Genomic DNA, 18,410 nt, shown 5'->3' on the forward strand with positions numbered 1-18,410 from the left:
TTAAATGTGCACAAAACGTGTATAGGTTGGGTTGGATGCATCCCCCCCCCCCCCCTCCTCCTTGGGGAAGGTGGTGGACTGTACAATCATTATTTTCCAAATATTCAACCTGAAGTATTTGCACTTTGTCATTCAGTTGCAATCATAAAAATGCTAAACGTCCCTCGCTCGGCCCCTTTTTATAGACTTTGTACACTTTTGAGATTAACAAATTTCCGAATCTGTCATCAAAAAGTGTGCACTAGATCTTTCACTTACAAAATGCAAAAGTTAGTTCCCTCATATTGAAGGGTAATTTGCCCTAACTCTTCAACCGCTCACTTCCCCCAATATGATATATATTAAATTCCCCTTTTGATTAACAATTCCCAAATATTCCATCAAATGTGTGTAAATGATATAATTATTTCATTTCTATTCAAGTGTAAAAGCTCCCTCTTTTCGATGGGGGATGGGGATAATGAGACTATTATTATCTACTCTTCGAGAATGGATAATTTTCTCCATATAACATCAAGGGTGCATTAGGCCGTTTAATGACGATCATCGAAATGCAAAACTCCCTCCAGTCGAAAGTGACCCCCCCCCCCCCATCATCTACTAGCTCATTGCCTTGAATATACTAGTCTTTATTCTACTTACACTTTTTAATAGAAACAAAAATCTAGTATTTCATCAACAGAGCGCACCATAAAACTCGTAACCTGAAAAAAAAAAATCTCCATTTTGTGGGAAGGTGCATCACCTCATACGCCTCCCCCGCATATTTCCATAAGTATTATTTTCTTACTTTTAGGACAAAAACAAATCTCAGATATTTCACCAAAGAGTGCGCTAAATCTCTGAATTTCAAATTGGAAAATACAAAAATTTCTGAGGTATGGGAAGGAGTATTCTCCTTTCACACTTCTCCCTCCCCGACACTTTCCTGAATACATATTTTTCCTCACGTTTTCAAATAGAAAACAAATATCGGGTATTTCACCAAATGGATGCAACAGCTCTGTGAAAATACGAAATTTTCCCTCGTGTGGGAGCAGGCAACCCTATAACCGCGCACTTCCATGATTGTATATCTTTTTGTTCCTTTTTTGATGGAAACAAAAATCTAATATTTCACCAATAGGGTGCATCAGGATGTCTGAATATCAGGTCTGAAAATGCAAAATCTCCCTCATGTTGGGGGGGGGGGGGGGAGGGGGAGGGGACCCCCCCCCCCACACACACCCTTCCATAATCATATTGCCCATTTCCCTGAATACTACTTTATATCCAATTTCCTACTCTTTGATGGAAATAATTCAATATCTTACCAAACGCTTGCACTATGTATTTCACTTTCGAGTAAAAAAAAGAAAGAAAAACTCCCTCGTGTGGTGGAGGAGTATCCCCCCTCCATGCACAAATAACTTTACTTTTCAAAGAATTGTTTTTACTTCTCAAGTGATAACTGACAGTTTCAACTGGAACTCACCTCATGGTAGACATCAAATGCATTGGTAATAAAAAGGGGCTAGCACTAAATTTTCATCTCATGTGCTTATAAAGGTGACGAAAATAGACCATGTGGTAAACGGATATTGCCTTCTAGTAGGCTTTCTGTTTAACAACAAATCTGTTGTGTGAAATATTTCTCTCGAAACAAGGACACACTCCTTGACGTTAACATGCAAATGCTCTTATTTGTATACTTTACACATAAGAACTATATTTTAAATAAAAAGTTTCTTATAAAATATATTGACATTTATTTACATAATTGTGAGATAAAATTCGGACATTTTGCACCCCATTTTCCATATAAGGAAGAGCTCGAGCGTTAAAATCAGCACATTCGTGCGTCTAAATCTCTTTATTGAGTTATTCATGTTTCGAAACGTGTAAAGACACTTAAATTGTGTATTGGGTTCTCTAGTTGAAAGGTTATAAAAATTTCAGGAAATGGCGGCCATTTTGGTTGCCATATTGGATTACGGTACTTGTGTGCGTCAACATCTCTTGATATGTATTTTATTGAGTTCTTCATCCTTCAAAACATATATCTAGACACTTAAATTTTGTATTTAGGTTACCTGGCTGAAAAGCTATAACAATTTCAGAAAATGGCAGCCATTTTGGATGCCATCTTGGATTTTGGTACTTGCGTGCATCAAAATCTCTTGATATGTGTTTCAATGAGTTCTTCATGCTTCAAAACATATATTTAGACATATATACATTTCGTATTTGGGTTACCTGGCTGAAAAGCTATAAGAATTTCAGAAAATGGCGGCCATTTTGGACGCCATCTTGGATTTCGGTACTTGCGTGCATCAAAATCTCTTGATATGTGTTTTATTGAGTTCTTCATACTTCAAAACATATATTTAGACATTTAAATTTTGTATTTGGGTTCTCTGGTTGAAAAGTTATAAGAATTTCTGGAAATGGCGGCCATTTTGGACGCCATCTTGGATTGCGGAAAACGCTCAAGGAGGATTTATGAGGACTTTTAGTATGTTATTCTAGACATTTTTCTGGACCTATCCTGAAAAATTCAGCTTGTTACCAAAAATGTCCAGGTTTAGGCCTTTTTTGACCTAATGCTCTTGGACTAGTAGCAAAACTGTGGTATTATAAAAACAAAGAAGGTGTGTGGGTTGCTCATATTACAAGTTCGTGTACACTTAATGTTGTTGGCTCTATATCAACTTGTTGTCTTTGACTTGTTGTAAGTCATAGTAGAGTTTATACATTCATGCCACATTCGTTCCTTTAGAAATACAGTGTAGATTACTGTTTATTATACTAAATAGATTATCCTGACCTTTTCAATTCATTCATAGTAAAAGGTAAATAAAAAATTATGTAATGCCCATTAATGTAGTTGTTCAAATGTTTGGACAGAGGAATGACGGCTCAGTGGTTGTCTTCTATGAATAAAATTTTCTAAACAAAGTTCAGGCATACATTGTACCTGCATTCAACAAATTTACTGCAACACCATTACTTCACTCTATAATCAATCATATCAGTGATCAAATATTTACACTGCACACAGTGTATTTGATTAGGCAGGTCTTACTGGATCCAGACTGATTATGGTGAACCCTGCTCATACCAAATGGATTCTCTAGGGGGCAATGGTACAATTATCATACCGATGTCTTTGATTATGAAATATGCAATCATAGTCTATTTGTGTCTACTATGTAATTACCTATTGTCTTTCATAACCTTCATATTGTTTTATCATTCTTCACATCTGTTTCTGAGATCTGCAGGCCTTTGAAGCATACTCTGTCTACTATTTTATCACCTATTGTCTTCCAAGATCTGCACTGTTTATCAATCTTCACGTCTGTTTCTATGATTTGCATGCTTTTGAAGCACACTCTCACCACCTTTCATACACGTATCGAGCACTCACTCGACATTTCAAAATCACCATTTAATCTTTTCTGTGCCAGGGTCTTTTGACAGTTTGTACAATGCCATGGGGTTTTTCTGTGCCACTCAGCACTCAAAGCAGACAAGGGGTGAACAATGCTTGTACAGTAAAATTAGCGCTTCTCTTTACATCCCTGTCGCTTCTTATTCATGAGGAGCTCCTTAGCAGACATTTGTCTCACAGTGCACAAATATTGATTGCTTTCAGAGTTCACAGCATGTCAGGAATAGAATTAATGCATTTCAAAGATTTGCCCCATGACCTGTATGAGCAAGCAATTGATTTCCATTTCATATACTGAGCAATAATAGATATTCCGTTAGTTGTAAAAGGATTGAAATCAAGATCTCACTTCAGATAGCTTATATGTGACCGTGCACCTCAAAACAAACATAAAGTCGCACACATTGATTTTGCGTGAGGACTGAAAATAAGTAAAATGGGTCAACCTAGCCGAACTTGACTTTTTCATATTTTCTAAAAGAGCGGGTCTTCTTTCACATTATGCTAAAATTTGGTATCATAAAACGGGCAGGAAAATATTTTGTTTAGCAGATTATCTCAAACATTTTTTGTAAAATAGTGTGATTACGTGTGTCTTTAGAATCCCTTTTTCATTTCTGAAAAACCTTGTCCACACTCTTCACTTTCAACTCTAATAACTTTTGAAAGAATAGTGCTACTGCTTTGAAAGTTGGCATTAATTATGGAGAGAATGTGTTAATGAGGCATGCTTAATTTCAGTTTAATCTGATAATCCCTTCATTGTTGTTACTCTGGTGGTTTACTTCCTGTTTTTTGTCCAATTCATCGCACAGCCAGCACGGTTTGGTAAAGATTAAGCGCTTGAATAGACACTGTACTTCAGAGCCTCTTTTCTCAGTTCACACTTTTCCTGAGTTTGCGCTTTCTTTCCAATATTTAGATAGGTTAGGAGAGTCCATTTGATTTGAGTTATACATCATTTTAAAGCTTAAAGTCTGCTCTTTCAGAATATGGTCTTAATTAAGAATTCATGTCTGGCGACTTTTTGTTTGTTTTGAGGTGCAGGGTCACATATAGGTAAAGGATACTCACAGGCACAGAGCCACTTACATTCTGTTTTTCTGCATGTGGACCTGGCTTGCACTGTATCAAAGCCACATGGTGGTGTACTTTGTAGTTTATTCGTAGGACTATGATGCAACAATATCACTTTACTATAACCTCACTTATGTCATTAGTCAAAGAGGTTTGTTGGTTTTCATTTCATTTTTTCCTCACATGTTTCTGCAACCTATCTCAGGGGTCACTAGCACTAACTGTATTAGAAGTTTCAACTTAGCTTAAATATTAACCGATATGGAAGATACAAACGAACCAAATAAATGACATTATTGCACATTTGATTGCTACAGCACGGCATGTAAACAAATTCACCTACAACAGTGCAGCGATCACTCCATGGACATTATATTTGGCTTTTGTGCAGCTAAACATAAGTCATGGGTGGAATAATCATATGGACTTTGATATTGTATGCTGGTGGACTGATCCTGTGATATAACATAAAAAAAAGCAAAAATATGTTTGCACTGTAATATCATGGAAAATTCCCCTTTTTCTCATCTGCACTGCAAACATGGCTACCAACCCAAGTTGTTTTCTGAACAAACTCATGTTTTTTTCGATGATTAATTCATATGCATGTGCACTTACGTAATCTCCTCTCCATTTCATCACATCGGCGGACCTCGTTAACAAACTTGCGCTGGAAGGCATTCACATCTGGATTCAACTGTTTCAAAAAAGAGAATCCATATTAATCATAGCCTTGTATGTCACACTCAACTTTTCACTTCTAAATCTTCTATAAACTAACTTTTTTGTTCTAGCTGTGATTAACTAATCACATTCTCACATCCGTATTACTTTTTGGATGCTCTTCACATTATTTGTCACCAGTAATCTTTGTATCACAGGTTTTGCCTGCTAAAATTCTGGTGTTGTCTTACTGCAAACTGAACACAAATTTGACTTGTTAGCAAATGACAAATCCAGTGCACACAGTTATATCAGTGTGGTAACTCTATCGCAGTATGGATATATCCTATTTGATTGAATATTGCCAGACTTGTGTCATGAAAACCATACGCTTGAAGTCTTATCCAAAATGCTCCTGAATTTACAAGACTACATGTACATGACTTTTACCTAATTTTTCCTTTAGGCTAACAGTTGTTATTGTTATAATTACATCAAGTTTGATTATTTTTCACCAAGTTTTCATTTGAAAACCAGAGAGCTAATAATAATATCTCCATTTACTTTAGTATTTGATGTACATATGTATGTATTATATACAAATTCCACAGCACATTAAAATGTCCTCAACATTTTGCCATGATTCAAATTCATGAAATTCTTCCGTCAAGATGTTTTTCATTGCAACTGATTGACAAATTGCCCTCCATTGAGACGTAAATAAGCACTGAATTGATCGATGTTTTCGAATCCTACACGAAGTCGTAGGTTCGAATCCTACTCGAGTAGTTGTACGCCCATGATTTTTTATCATGGCTACTACTAAAACACTGATCAATTCAGTGCTTATTTACGTCGATGTAGGGCAATTTGTCAACCAGTTGCAATTTTGCCATGATGTTGAACTCAGTTTTGCTGATTTAAGAATGAACAATGAACAAGAACACATTACAGTTGAGTACAAAAGGTGATAATTGTGAGGTCATAATGACTTTCAACTTACATCTCTGAACTGAACCAGTCCCAGCTCTCCCAGTTCCGCCACGCACGCATAGGCCGCCTCAGACTGCAAGAACAGCTGGGCCAGGCACATCTCCTCACTGCGATACAATGACCCCATGGTGGTGGGGTGTGGTTACCTCCGGTGGAGAAGGACCGGAGTAAAAGGTAGAGGTGTGGCTTTGGTCTAGAAGAGAGTGACACTGTTCGGAACTTCAAAGTGCTTCAGGATTCAGAAGGAAGATATCACTCTGTACACACAAAGCAGATGAGTCTGCAGAGAAGAGAATATTACACTTGATTGTATCAAATGTTTAATACTGAAAAGACAAGGTCTATACAACATGTACATAAAAAAAAAAACCTAACACCAGTAACCCTCAACAATCCACTCCTTGGATGTAGTACTGATGTTGTTGTTTTTTTTTTTCAGTAGATGCTGGTGGAACAATTTGTTCAATTCAATTCAAATGAATTTATTAGGAATTTTCTAAATCGAATATACGGTATATAACAAATGAAATACAGTCATTTCTTTTTTGTTTACAAGATAATAGAACATTATACAGTGTGTACATCCGAATATAAAACTGAGATATCAAATATACGTGTACAGATTAAAGAAAAGAATAAGAGAACACATCAATTGGGAACCACTTGGGATAAAGTCAATTAAATGATCTGACTGAATTATGGCACATATGTATTGGGAGTGTGAATGCAGAAGACTGTCGTCAAATAAGCATATGTATAGCTTGACGACATGACAGCCTTTGAATGGTGACTGTGCATTTTGCTTTATTTCCTTCTCTCATGGTATTAGTAGAGTAGAGAAGTACATGTCAGCACAGCACATTAAAAAAAAAAGCAAGGAGGAAAAAACATAATCGCTGCATGTTTGACAAGTTCAATTGTTTCATTTTTCAGCTTTAGCATCAACAGCTTTACAATAGCAGACAACCATCTATTCATGTTCACTACAGAAGAAAATTTTAGTGCAAATCTGCCGACCAGGAAATGAGGAACAATGACGCAACCCTGCATACTACCCAACAGGGACAGGCATGAAACTAAAATCTGCCAAAATGTGGCAACGTTTTGCAAAAGAAAGTGAGATAAAGGCTGAGAAACAACTGTCAACGAATTTATGATTAAACTGTTTTGTGCCTTTATGGTAGTGAATTATTGCTCTCCCACACATACAGACAAAATTATCATCATCTGCATATCTGTACATACATTTGCAAGTACAGAGCCTGTATATTTTACAAAATGGGAATTGTATGGTTTCACAGGTTACCATATTGAATTCGTGATTGAGAACCACGGTAGCATTTCATGAGAAATAAGATTTATCCCTTTTCAGGAAAAAAGCCAGTGATTTCCCACCTTGAAGACAATAAACAGCACATCTTGTGTTATGATAGATGATATTTCTCTCAGTTGTTCAATTTCACAACATTTTATATCAGCTGATTTGCAATATATGCCTAAAAAATAAAGACACTGAAATACATAGCGGGTAGGCAGTACATACACGTTGTAGTTACAACCCATCTGCCCCCCCCCCCCCCCCCAAAAAAAAGAATACACACACACACACACAACACACAAATCCTTGCAGTACAGTTGTAACACTGACATTAACTGCTATACGGTACATGCCTAGGTTGTAAGTGTGCTTCTTTAACCCGTTGAGGACAAGCTGATTTTGTTATAACATGCATTTCCCAAAGACACCCGGCTGAGTGTATACTCAGGACTAGCCTTCAACGGGTTAACCAAGAAGATACAGTTTTAGGCGAGCGCTCATCTCCTTGCTATGACAGTCCAATGTGCATCCATGGAGTGATTGCACACTGGCTGGATGAGGAGCTTGGAAGATGGGTGAATAGATGGTGTGCATCTAATTAGGATAGCAGGGCACACTACCTGCTTCACTGCATGCACACTCCTACCTAACACACACAATACACGGTTTGGGATGATATCACTCAGCCATATGGCTGCATTCTGTGTGTGTGTGTGTGGGGGGGGGGGGGGGGGATATTATTGATTCCAATCAACCAGGGTATTGCACTTAAATGCAAAAGACTCATTTACATAATTCAGTCATGCGATGTATGGTGATATTTCAACCTTGGTGCAATACAAAAGCGTATTCTGTACCTAATCTCTTCAATGATGCCCAAGAATAGCTGCATTTAATATCTCACTGGGTACTGGCATTATGGTTACACAATATTACAATTTTGCTGAAATCTCTATTGGATTGGCATTGTGATAAACTGACATTCAAATTTGCAGTCACTTTTCAATTCAATTCAATCTGAAGTTTTCCACGTTTGCCATTTCTCATTGTGATGGATTAATTTTACACCATAATCTGTAATTCTTTTTGTTTAAATCATCTTTGCATACTATGATTTGGACTTTTTGAAGAAAAAAATTGTCCCTCCACAACAATACTTTCCTTTTAACATAAAACATAAACATATTGATGTGTACTTTGCCTGTAACATATGACACTGTTACCATAATTGAGATGAAAATAACCTCTGTACTTGCTCAACAAAGAACCCTATATTCTCTTTGCAGGATTCATTACACTCTGAAACAACCTTTCAAACCAGAGGCAAGAAAAAGAAGAGACAAAGGCGGAGTACTTTCAATCATGATGCTTCCATATGAATATGATATGGTGGAATATATTTTGACATGGAATCCAGATTTATAATGGGCAATCAATGCCTTTAGGTTTGTGACTACCTAGGGACATGTATTGGAAGCACAATACATGTATCTCATCGCTGCTTTAAAACTTTTGAGTCTGTGTGGGGTACAAGTATGATAGGCGCCAAGTTAATGACATACAGGGTAGCGCCAGTCACATGCTCCCTCAATTGCTGACTAAGCGTGACAATGCATTTGCTTGAACAATAAAAGTCATGGATCTACTGTCATTGCCAAGCACAATTTTGTTAGGTTAGTACAACGTATTGACATTGCTCAAAATAGAAGTTTTGCAGTGAGCAAACACAATATCCACATTACTGTAAATGTCGATATTTTTCACATTTATTCATTTTTTCACATTATTGAGAGGCTCAAAAACAAAGTGCCAGGCTCTTGAAATTGCTCTGCGCATTGTCAACCAATTCAAAATGTGCCAAGAAATTTGTGAAGATATTTGTGCAAGTTTTAGTATTTAGCTGGGCAAAAATAGTGTGAATTACGCAAAAGTTAAAGGGACTGTACAGTACTGGTTGAGGTGGGGATTCATGTTTTGAACATTCCTCAGTGAGATAATGAGAAACCTCTTATGAAATATGAAAGAGCATATAGTTTTAAAAAGGATTCAATGTTTATTTGATGAAAATTGTTTTTCAAATGGCTGAGATCCACCTCTTATGAAATATGAAAGAGCATATAGTTTTAAAAAGGATTCAATGTTTATTTGATGAAAATTGTTTTTCAAATGGCTGAGATACCTAAAAAAGTGCTAATAATAAAAGGCGACAGGCCACACCTTTAATACAAAAATGTAGGATGTCTTTGTTCCACTACTGTACAGTCCCTTTAATGTACCCTGAAAATGTCCACGTTTACAGTACTTTAATAGCAACTTGTTTGTCAGTGTCATAATGTAGGCTGTGTCATTCCTTGGTTATGTAGGAGGCTCCCAAAAGACTTTAAGTATTGTATTTTTTCATGTCCTGAAAAGAGTTCGAATATCAACATCCTCCTGACATGAGAATTAATTATTTTGGTCTGTATAGAGAGGCATCCTGTGATGCACTGGTTTCTTCCTGATTACTTTTTGGAATCTCTTTGATTTCCCTCTTTGACACCCCCCCCCCCCCACACACACACACACAAACAAACACACACACACACACACTTTTGCTTTCGTTTTCTTTGTATTTAAATAACTGCACATCAAATTTCAAACTCCAATGGCTATGTGAACATTTAACAGATTAAATGTACATTGAACCTGAGTGAGTTGCCAATTGAAGCAACCAATTACATGTAGTTAACCCGTTGCAGACGAGTCCTGAGAATACTTGGGCAGGTGGCTATGGGAAATGCGTGTTACAGTAAAATCAGTCTGTCCCAAACGGGTTAAGATTTGAGCAAAGAAAAAAGGAATCAAAAGGATAGGCATAAAACAATATCCACATTTAGCATCATCCATAATGTCAATCACAAACAGCTGCCATGATCATGTGATGGTAGTTTTACTTTTTGTGTAGACTCCTCACTGAAACTAGAATACATAGTGCAGCTTGAAATGATCAAGGGAATTGTGCCATTCTCTCATTAGCAATAAAAGTAAATATTGTACAAATTAAATACCACATACAATTTTGTCAAATAAAATTCAAGAAGATTGACATCTAGTGATCCCTTTGTGTATGGAGCAACATCTCGATTATAACTGCACTCTAAAGTGACAGAGACAGCTGTTAAAGATGAATACAGATGGCAACATGTCCGTATACTTTTTAAGTGTCAATGGGTCAATGAACTTGAGAGGTAGGGGCATACATGTCATTTAAAGCTGTGCGTATTTGACGTTTGCATACAATACATGCGCTCTTTAAAGCACATTTAGTATACCTTGCTCGGGCAATGCATGATGCAGATGGAAGCTGATGATGTTAACAAAAGGCTTCTAGATCATATCTTAAAATCTAGGAAATTGCACGATTTTCAGCATTTGTGTATATATGGGAGGAAATTAGTTTCCTTGGCGGAGGTCTGCACTCTCAGAGAGCTTTTCTAGTTTCAAATATCGGAAAGAGTTCCTTATGTCCCCCACCAACTTGCACAAAATAAACAAACCACTATTCCCCCTTACTAATAATAAACTAAATAAAGGTTATGGGAAGTCTTCCCATAAATGGCATAACCTTTATTTAGTCCATTATTAGTATGAAAAAAAAATAGCAATCTATCCATTTTGCGCAAACTAGCGGGGGGGGGGGGGAGGGGCATAAGGAACTCTTTCCCAAATATCTTACTCAAATTTAATATTTTCCTTGATCTTGATGTCATTAATTTTTACAAGTACAAATGTCTGGTGTGGCTATCCTGCATATTTAGGCAGCAATGCATGAGTCGGAGAAATGACATTAAAATGTGCGTTGAACAAGTTAATAGTATAATGCATACCTTGTTAAAGGACAAGTTCACCTTGGATTGAGTGAATGCAACAATATTAGTAGAACACATCAGTGAAAGTTTGAGGAAAATCCGACAATCCGTTCAAAAGTTATGAATTTTTTAAGTATCTGCGCAATTACTGCTGGATGAGAAGACTACTACAGAGTGTGATGTCACATGCGTACAACGATAATGAAAATAAAAAGAGAATTTCACAAAATTTTACTTTTTGAATAAAGTGCACATTTCTTGGACTTGTTACTGATGCATGTTAAGGATATTATTATTCCCCTTGCCTTCTGAAAGAGAGAAGTCGAGTGTTCTTTTGTTATGCGAGAAAGGTGAAAATAAGGTGAATTTTCTTTATACTTTCTTTATACCGTTGTACTCATGTGACATCACAAGCTATATTAGTCTTCTCATCCAGCCATGACTGAGCAGAAACTTTAAAAATTTATAACTTTTGAACGGATTGTCTCATTTTCCTCAAACTCTCACTGATGTGTTCTACAATATTGCTGCATTCACTCAATCCACATGTACATGAAGGTGAACTTGTCCTTTAAAAAGACATGAAATTTCATTTAAAACTGTTTTAATACCTTATAACTGTAGTGTTAGGCCTAAATACACCTATCTACTCTAGGCCTGTTACATCAAGCCTGGGTGTGTGTCACACTGTGCAATTTTCTTGTGATGTAGCATCGCAGATACTGGTAGTCGACTGAAAGATTAGATCTAGATTGATTCTAGTCTGTATCTTGTCATCGGGGTTATGTTCCGCAGAGACTGCATCTGGCTTCACACTTGACAGATCCCCTCCAGGAGAGCTGTTACAGCCAAAAAATGATTTAAAAAAACTTCTCTGGACACACAGATTTTTCTGTCTATATGCAGCCAGAAGACTGCCAGAATGCATTTCAATGCACCAAGTGTGAGGCGGTCTGTGTTGCAATTGACTGAAAGATCGGTCTGTATGGTCGTAGGGGATATGTTCCGCGGAGACTGCGTCTGGTTTCACGGATCCCCTCCTAAGACTAGTATCAGAGCTATCAAGTCTCACGCATTCTGAGTGAGACTCAAGCATTTAGGGGTCGTGTCACGATCTCACGCATGGCACCCATTTTTCTCACGCATCGGGCAAAGTCTGCAAATTTGGGCCCATATTAATAAGGAGCATAACTCAAAGGATAGTTACAAGGATACTCAAAGTGATAGTTACCATTGAAGGTATATTTTCCTTCTGTCTTTCAAAATAAGTACAAAATAGTCACTTAAGTATGCACCTGATTGCACCATTAAGAGCTAAAAATTGAAAAAGCTCCATGCCGTGGAAGTCCGAGGGGGGGGGGGGGGGGGGGGGGGGGGGCTGCGCGCACATTCGCTCGCCGAGATGCAGAGTCATAAAAATTTCACTCATAAATTTCTTTTGAACTTGGCTGATCACCGAAGTGAGACTTTACCATTGACCATGGAAAACGTCAAAGAAACCCTTCAAGCGCAAATAAAGGAGGCATTGTGCTCGGATGACATCATTGAAAGAATGCAGGAGGTAATCACCGACGCCATTTTGGAGAAAGTGACACAGAGTGTGTACGAAGCCATTTCACTGGACCTTGCACAGCTGAAGGCCGAACAACACTCAGTGAATGCAAAACTGAAAGCATTGGAAAACGACATCTCAAAGGTACAGCATGACATTGAAGAACAGGAACAGTATTCCCGACGAGAATGTCTCAGATTCTACGGGATTCCAGAAACCAAGGACGAAAACACTGACGCCGTCATCATGGATGTTGTCAAGAAACACCTTGGCATCACCCTCCAGTCTTCATGCATTGCCAGGAGCCATCGTATTACACCCAGGTCCAGACAGGAAACAGAGCGACAACAGACGCCCAAACCCATCATTGTCAAATTTGCAGTCTACAACACTCGTCAAATTGTCTACGACGCGAAGTCCCGCTTCAAAGGCAGCCCGATCTTCGTTCACGAGGACCTGACGCTGCAGCGACGGTCACTCGTCAACGCCGCAGCGAAAAAGTCGTCCGTGAAGCGAGTATGGACCAAAGACGGAAAAATCACCGCGCTAGTCAAAATCTACGGGAAAGACGACAAGCGAGTCCCGATCAGGAACATGTCCGACATCGAGAGGCTGCAGTAAAGAAAGGTTAGCTGTAATACCAACTAGTGAACTAAGACAAATTTGAATATTAAGTACCCATGTATTGTTTGTGATAAAAAAGTTCAATGCAACCAAAATGCACTCCTGTGTTCGGTATGTCGACGTTGGTGTCATTTGAAATGCACCCCTTACAGTGAAGACATTTTTGTCTCAGACGATGACTGGATCTGCCGATGTTGTTGCCTATCTGAATTACCATTTCATGTAAACAGTGATTGCATTTACGATATATCTGATGAAGGTTTGCACACTGATAATGAAAATGCATCCCACAGTGACGAACATCGAGGTTTGGAACCCTGGAAAGCGAAAAGAAATGTATTAGCGTCCTTGGAAGAACATATAGATAACCTTCGCAGTGCGGATGGAATCAAAATCGCACATTTAAACTGTGCATCGCTGACAAAGAACATTGATGAATTACGTGTACTCACTACTCAAACAAATATCCACGTGTTAACACTGAGTGAAACACATCTTAATGAATCAATTTATGATAACGAATTACTGTGTAACGGTTATAGCATAATTCGTAAAGACAGGGATAGATCAGGGGGAGGTGTAGCTGTATATGTGCGAGATGAAATTGATTATACTGTAAGATATGACCTTATGAATTCCGAGCTGGAAATGTTAATTATTGAAATAAAACGTGTATATGTAAAGCCAGTATTGATTGCTACGTGGTATAGACCTCCTCACTCAAATCGGAGCGCATTTGATTTGCTGGAGTCAGTACTTCAGTCGATAGAAGATTTAGATTATGAATGTATACTTCTTGGTGACATGAATTGTAATACAATGCCTGAGAAAAGATCGTGGCAAACTAGAAGGTTGTTTGAAGTAACTGAATGTTATGGTTATGAACAGTTAGTGAATTCTGCAACGAGGGATACAGCTACTTCATCTTCCACAATTGATCTCATCATGACTAATGCAGCAGAAAAAATAGGTATGGTGGATGTATTGCCACTAACTTTAAGTGATCATTATCTTGTGTATTGTTCCTTTGGGAAAAGACGCACTCAGAAAGATGCTCGACATTTGTATAAGGTTTCTCGTAACTTAAAGAAGGTTGATTTTGAATTGTTGAAAAAAGATATATCGTCTGTAGCATGGGATGATATGATGACAGAAACTGATGTGGAGATATTGTACAACAAGTTTGAAGAGGTGATAACTGGTATTATAGACAAACATGCCCCACTGAGGAAAAAACGAATAAAGAAAAAAGAATCACCTTGGATCACTGAGCAGGTCCTCGAATTAATCAGACTAAGAAATGTACAAAAGTGTGTAGCAAAGAAATCAGGTCTGTCTGATGACTGGAATAAGTATAAGCTACTGCGAAATAAAGTAACGTATGAAATTCGGAAAGCAAAGAAAGAGTATATTGCTAGCTGTGTTGAAAATAGTTGTGGTACCTCTGGTGACGTATGGAAATCATTGAGTTATGTTTTACCTCGTAAACCGCGGGCTGAAAGAATAACGTGTATTGCAAATGAAAACAGGGACATATATGATAAAGTTGAGATAGCAGATAGCTTCAATAAGCACTTCACAAACATTGGAAAGGTTATTCAAGGGAGCATTGAAGTCAATGATGAAGATGGGAGCAATGACCCTGGAATCGTTGATAACGGAAATGATTTTAAGTTGAAAAAGATAGATGAGAAAGATGTTTTGAGCAGTTTGAATAGTCTATCTGTTGATAAAGCAACTGGTTTGGACAATATTCCCGCTATCGTTTTGAAATCAATAGCTGATTATGTTTTTAAGCCGTTGACATATATATTTAATCAATCAATACAACAAAGTAAGGTGCCGTTGTCGTGGAAACGATCGCGTATTACGCCAGTCCACAAGGGTGGTGAGAAAACTAATATGAGTAACTACCGACCTATATCAATATTATCGATTATCACAAAAATTATAGAAAAGTTAGTATTTGATCAACTCTACGGATATCTGCAAACGAATGATTTGCTTAGTGAGCACCAGTCAGGCTTTAGGCCAAACAATTCCACCATGACTGCCTTGCTTACCACCACTGAAGACTGGCTTGATAATATGGACAAAGGCAACTTTGTTGGGATAGTAACCTTGGATTTAAAGAAGGCTTTTGATACAGTAGACCATGGTATCCTCTTAAAGAAATTACGTATGTATGGTATCAGTGATGTTGTTGTTGAATGGTTCCGAAGTTATCTTACCAGTCGCACACAATGCACTATCATCAACGGTGTACAATCTAGTCCACGGACAATCACATGTGGAATACCACAGGGGTCAAATCTGGGCCCTTTACTTTTTGTTCTATACATAAACGATTTGCCTTTATCTGTAAAGAAATGCAAGGTTTCATTATACGCAGATGACACCTGCCTACACTACTCGTGTAGTGATGTGAAGAGATTGACGGGCGTTTTAAATGAAGAATTGGTGAGAATACATAGATGGTTAACCAGAAATAAGCTCGCTCTTAATGTTACAAAGTGTGAATTTCTTTTAATTGGGTCAAGAAAGAAACTCAACTCAGTAGAGCCACCATGTATTAAGATAAAGGACACTGTTATTACTCGTGTTTCAAATTGTAAATATCTGGGTGTGCAAATTGATCAATATTTAGAGTGGACATATCACATCGATTCATTGTATAAAAAATTACAAACCCTTTTATATTTGTTAAGAAGAATTCGACCTTATATAACAGAGCAAATGGCATTGATTTTCTATAAAACTATTATTCAAAGTAGGATTGATTACTGTAGTATAATCTGGGGAAACGCGGGGAAAATACGTATTGACAAAATTCAGAAATTATTAAATAGAGCATTGAGAGTTTCTATGAATGTAAAATGGAGATTTTCGAGTGAAGCATTATTTGATTTGATACAAACAAATGCAAAGTTAAAGATAGATACATTTATTGAAAGAAGTGATAAACAGTTATTGTATGTGATGTATAAAATTGTAAATAGGATTATGCCACAAATTGTATGTAATTTATTTCCATTTAAGCAGACTATTTACATACTGAGAAAAGGAATATTGAAACTAGATGTACCACACCCAAGAACTAATTTTAAGAAACGTAGTGTAACATATCGAGGCGCTAAATTATGGAATAATTTATCAGATGATGTAAAGCAAAGTGTATCCTTTCTTACATTTAAACATAAGGTGGATAAATTATATACGTAGTAATTGTTTGCATTGAACTGTAACACTGTGCATTAATCGTTTTCCTTTGGTTTTTTTTTCAGTATCTTAATTCTCATTTTCTTTATGTAGTATGCATGATTTCCTATGATTTGTTTTTGAGTGTCTGTTTGTTTGATTTTTGTATTTAATTTTTTCTTTTTTTTTCTTTTTTGTTACTTTTTTTTTAAAAGTTTCCTATACTATGTATAAAATGTTGTATTTTGTAATTGTATGATTTTTTACTTCACGGACTCACAGAAGAACAGCCATTGGCTGAAGTGAGTGACCCGTGGTGAAATAAAATAAACTCAAACTCAAACTCTGTACTGTAGTATGTCTACGGAGAGCGATAAAGTCCAAAATATAAGACTCCTCCAGACAGAGGGATCTTTCTGTCTATCAATATGTTGCAACAGCTAGCATTTCATAAAATTGATCATTTCACTTCATTTATTGTTTCTGCATGGCAAAAAAAGTGCTGGGCTCTATTTAAAGTGACAGTAGTCAAAGTGACAATCAGTAAACGTTACTAACTGTTAGACAGAAGATAACTTAACCTTTACCAAAATTTAATAGGCCTACCATGATCTTACATTTCACAATCATTTACTCAGTAGTCTATTTAATTGTTTTCTAGATGGTCTAGGCCTACTTTTAATAGATAGCTAGATTCTCATACACAACATACACAGCAAAATTACACGTACACTCACCTGGACAAGGCAGCTGAAGAAGTGTTCGCAGAGGATGTAGGAATCTGCAATCTTTCGAACCTTAAAATACTAAAATCCACCGCATCACCACGTTCATACTCTCATATAGCAAGTCTCAGCTGATTCTAGTGATAGAAAGTGCTAAGATAGGTGTGCAAAATCCAATGACCGGTCTGTAGAATCGATTTCCAAGACGTCCAGCAGGAGCCGCCTCTCTAATGACCCTCGTACTATTTACTCCCTACAATCTACGGGCTCCTCCTCCTCTCATAACCTCCTCAGCGAGCAACTCTAGCTTAGCTCTGCATACCCAATGCTGTCGATGTCGGCAACTCGTATCAGTCGTAAGCTCGCCTGCCTCGCTCCGAAGAGTGATGCATGCACGGCTCTGTGTAAAATTACGGCGCAGCACCGCGCAGCACACGTTCTGCACATCCTACGGCTACCGGCTAAAGTGAAATGATCACGAAAATTTGTATAGGGTAGGACAATAGAGGGCAGTCAACCAGTCTGCGCAGAGCCTACCTTGTGGCGGGTTGAGTGTACAATGTCATGACACAAGCCAGTTCAAGTTGAGGAGTCTCTGTTTTTATCTCTCGACCATCAACTCCACAAATCTGGAATTTTCGGATCTGATTCGTTTACCAAGTTCTCTAGTAAACCTGAACTAAGCAAGACGTGACGCCCAGACTTCTGCAAATATGCAAATAGGATGCCTTCTTGCTCATTATTTCGTCAAGGAGGTACTAGGCTCGCCTATAGTACCTTCTTGGTCCAACTAGCAGATGTGTGCCAAGGGAAAGATATAATTCAGCCATAACACTGCAAGAAGATTATCTCTTTTGTTTATTGTTTATGGCAGATGAAACAACTCCCACTTACTGTATGGATAGAGGTGATGGATGGTACAGTGAAATCAAAATACTTTGCGTTGCTCCACGGAGACCGAGTAGCCTAGTAGCTATCA

The 18,410-nt window shown here is 37.6% G+C and overlaps 1 protein-coding gene across 1 annotated transcript in view; it reads right to left on the minus strand.

Moving 5' to 3' along the window:
- Positions 1-17,877, minus strand: part of LOC139727218 (V-type proton ATPase 116 kDa subunit a 1-like) — a 48,300-nt gene extending 30,423 nt beyond the window's left edge. The window contains exons 1-3 of the mRNA XM_071638175.1: positions 17,444-17,877; positions 6,177-6,446; positions 5,129-5,207 (exon numbers count right to left, since the gene is read on the minus strand). Of these exons, the coding sequence (XP_071494276.1) occupies positions 5,129-5,207; positions 6,177-6,293 (196 nt within the window). The 5' untranslated portion in view covers positions 6,294-6,446; positions 17,444-17,877. The remainder of the gene's footprint in view (positions 1-5,128; positions 5,208-6,176; positions 6,447-17,443) is intronic.
- Positions 17,878-18,410: the final 533 nt, after the last annotated feature.

This window comes from Diadema antillarum, unplaced genomic scaffold (assembly GCF_040938485.1).
Source record: "Diadema antillarum isolate AM-2024a unplaced genomic scaffold, OU_Dant_1.0 seq00000122_RagTag, whole genome shotgun sequence".
In the NCBI taxonomy this organism is placed as follows: Eukaryota; Metazoa; Echinodermata; class Echinoidea; order Diadematoida; family Diadematidae; genus Diadema; species Diadema antillarum.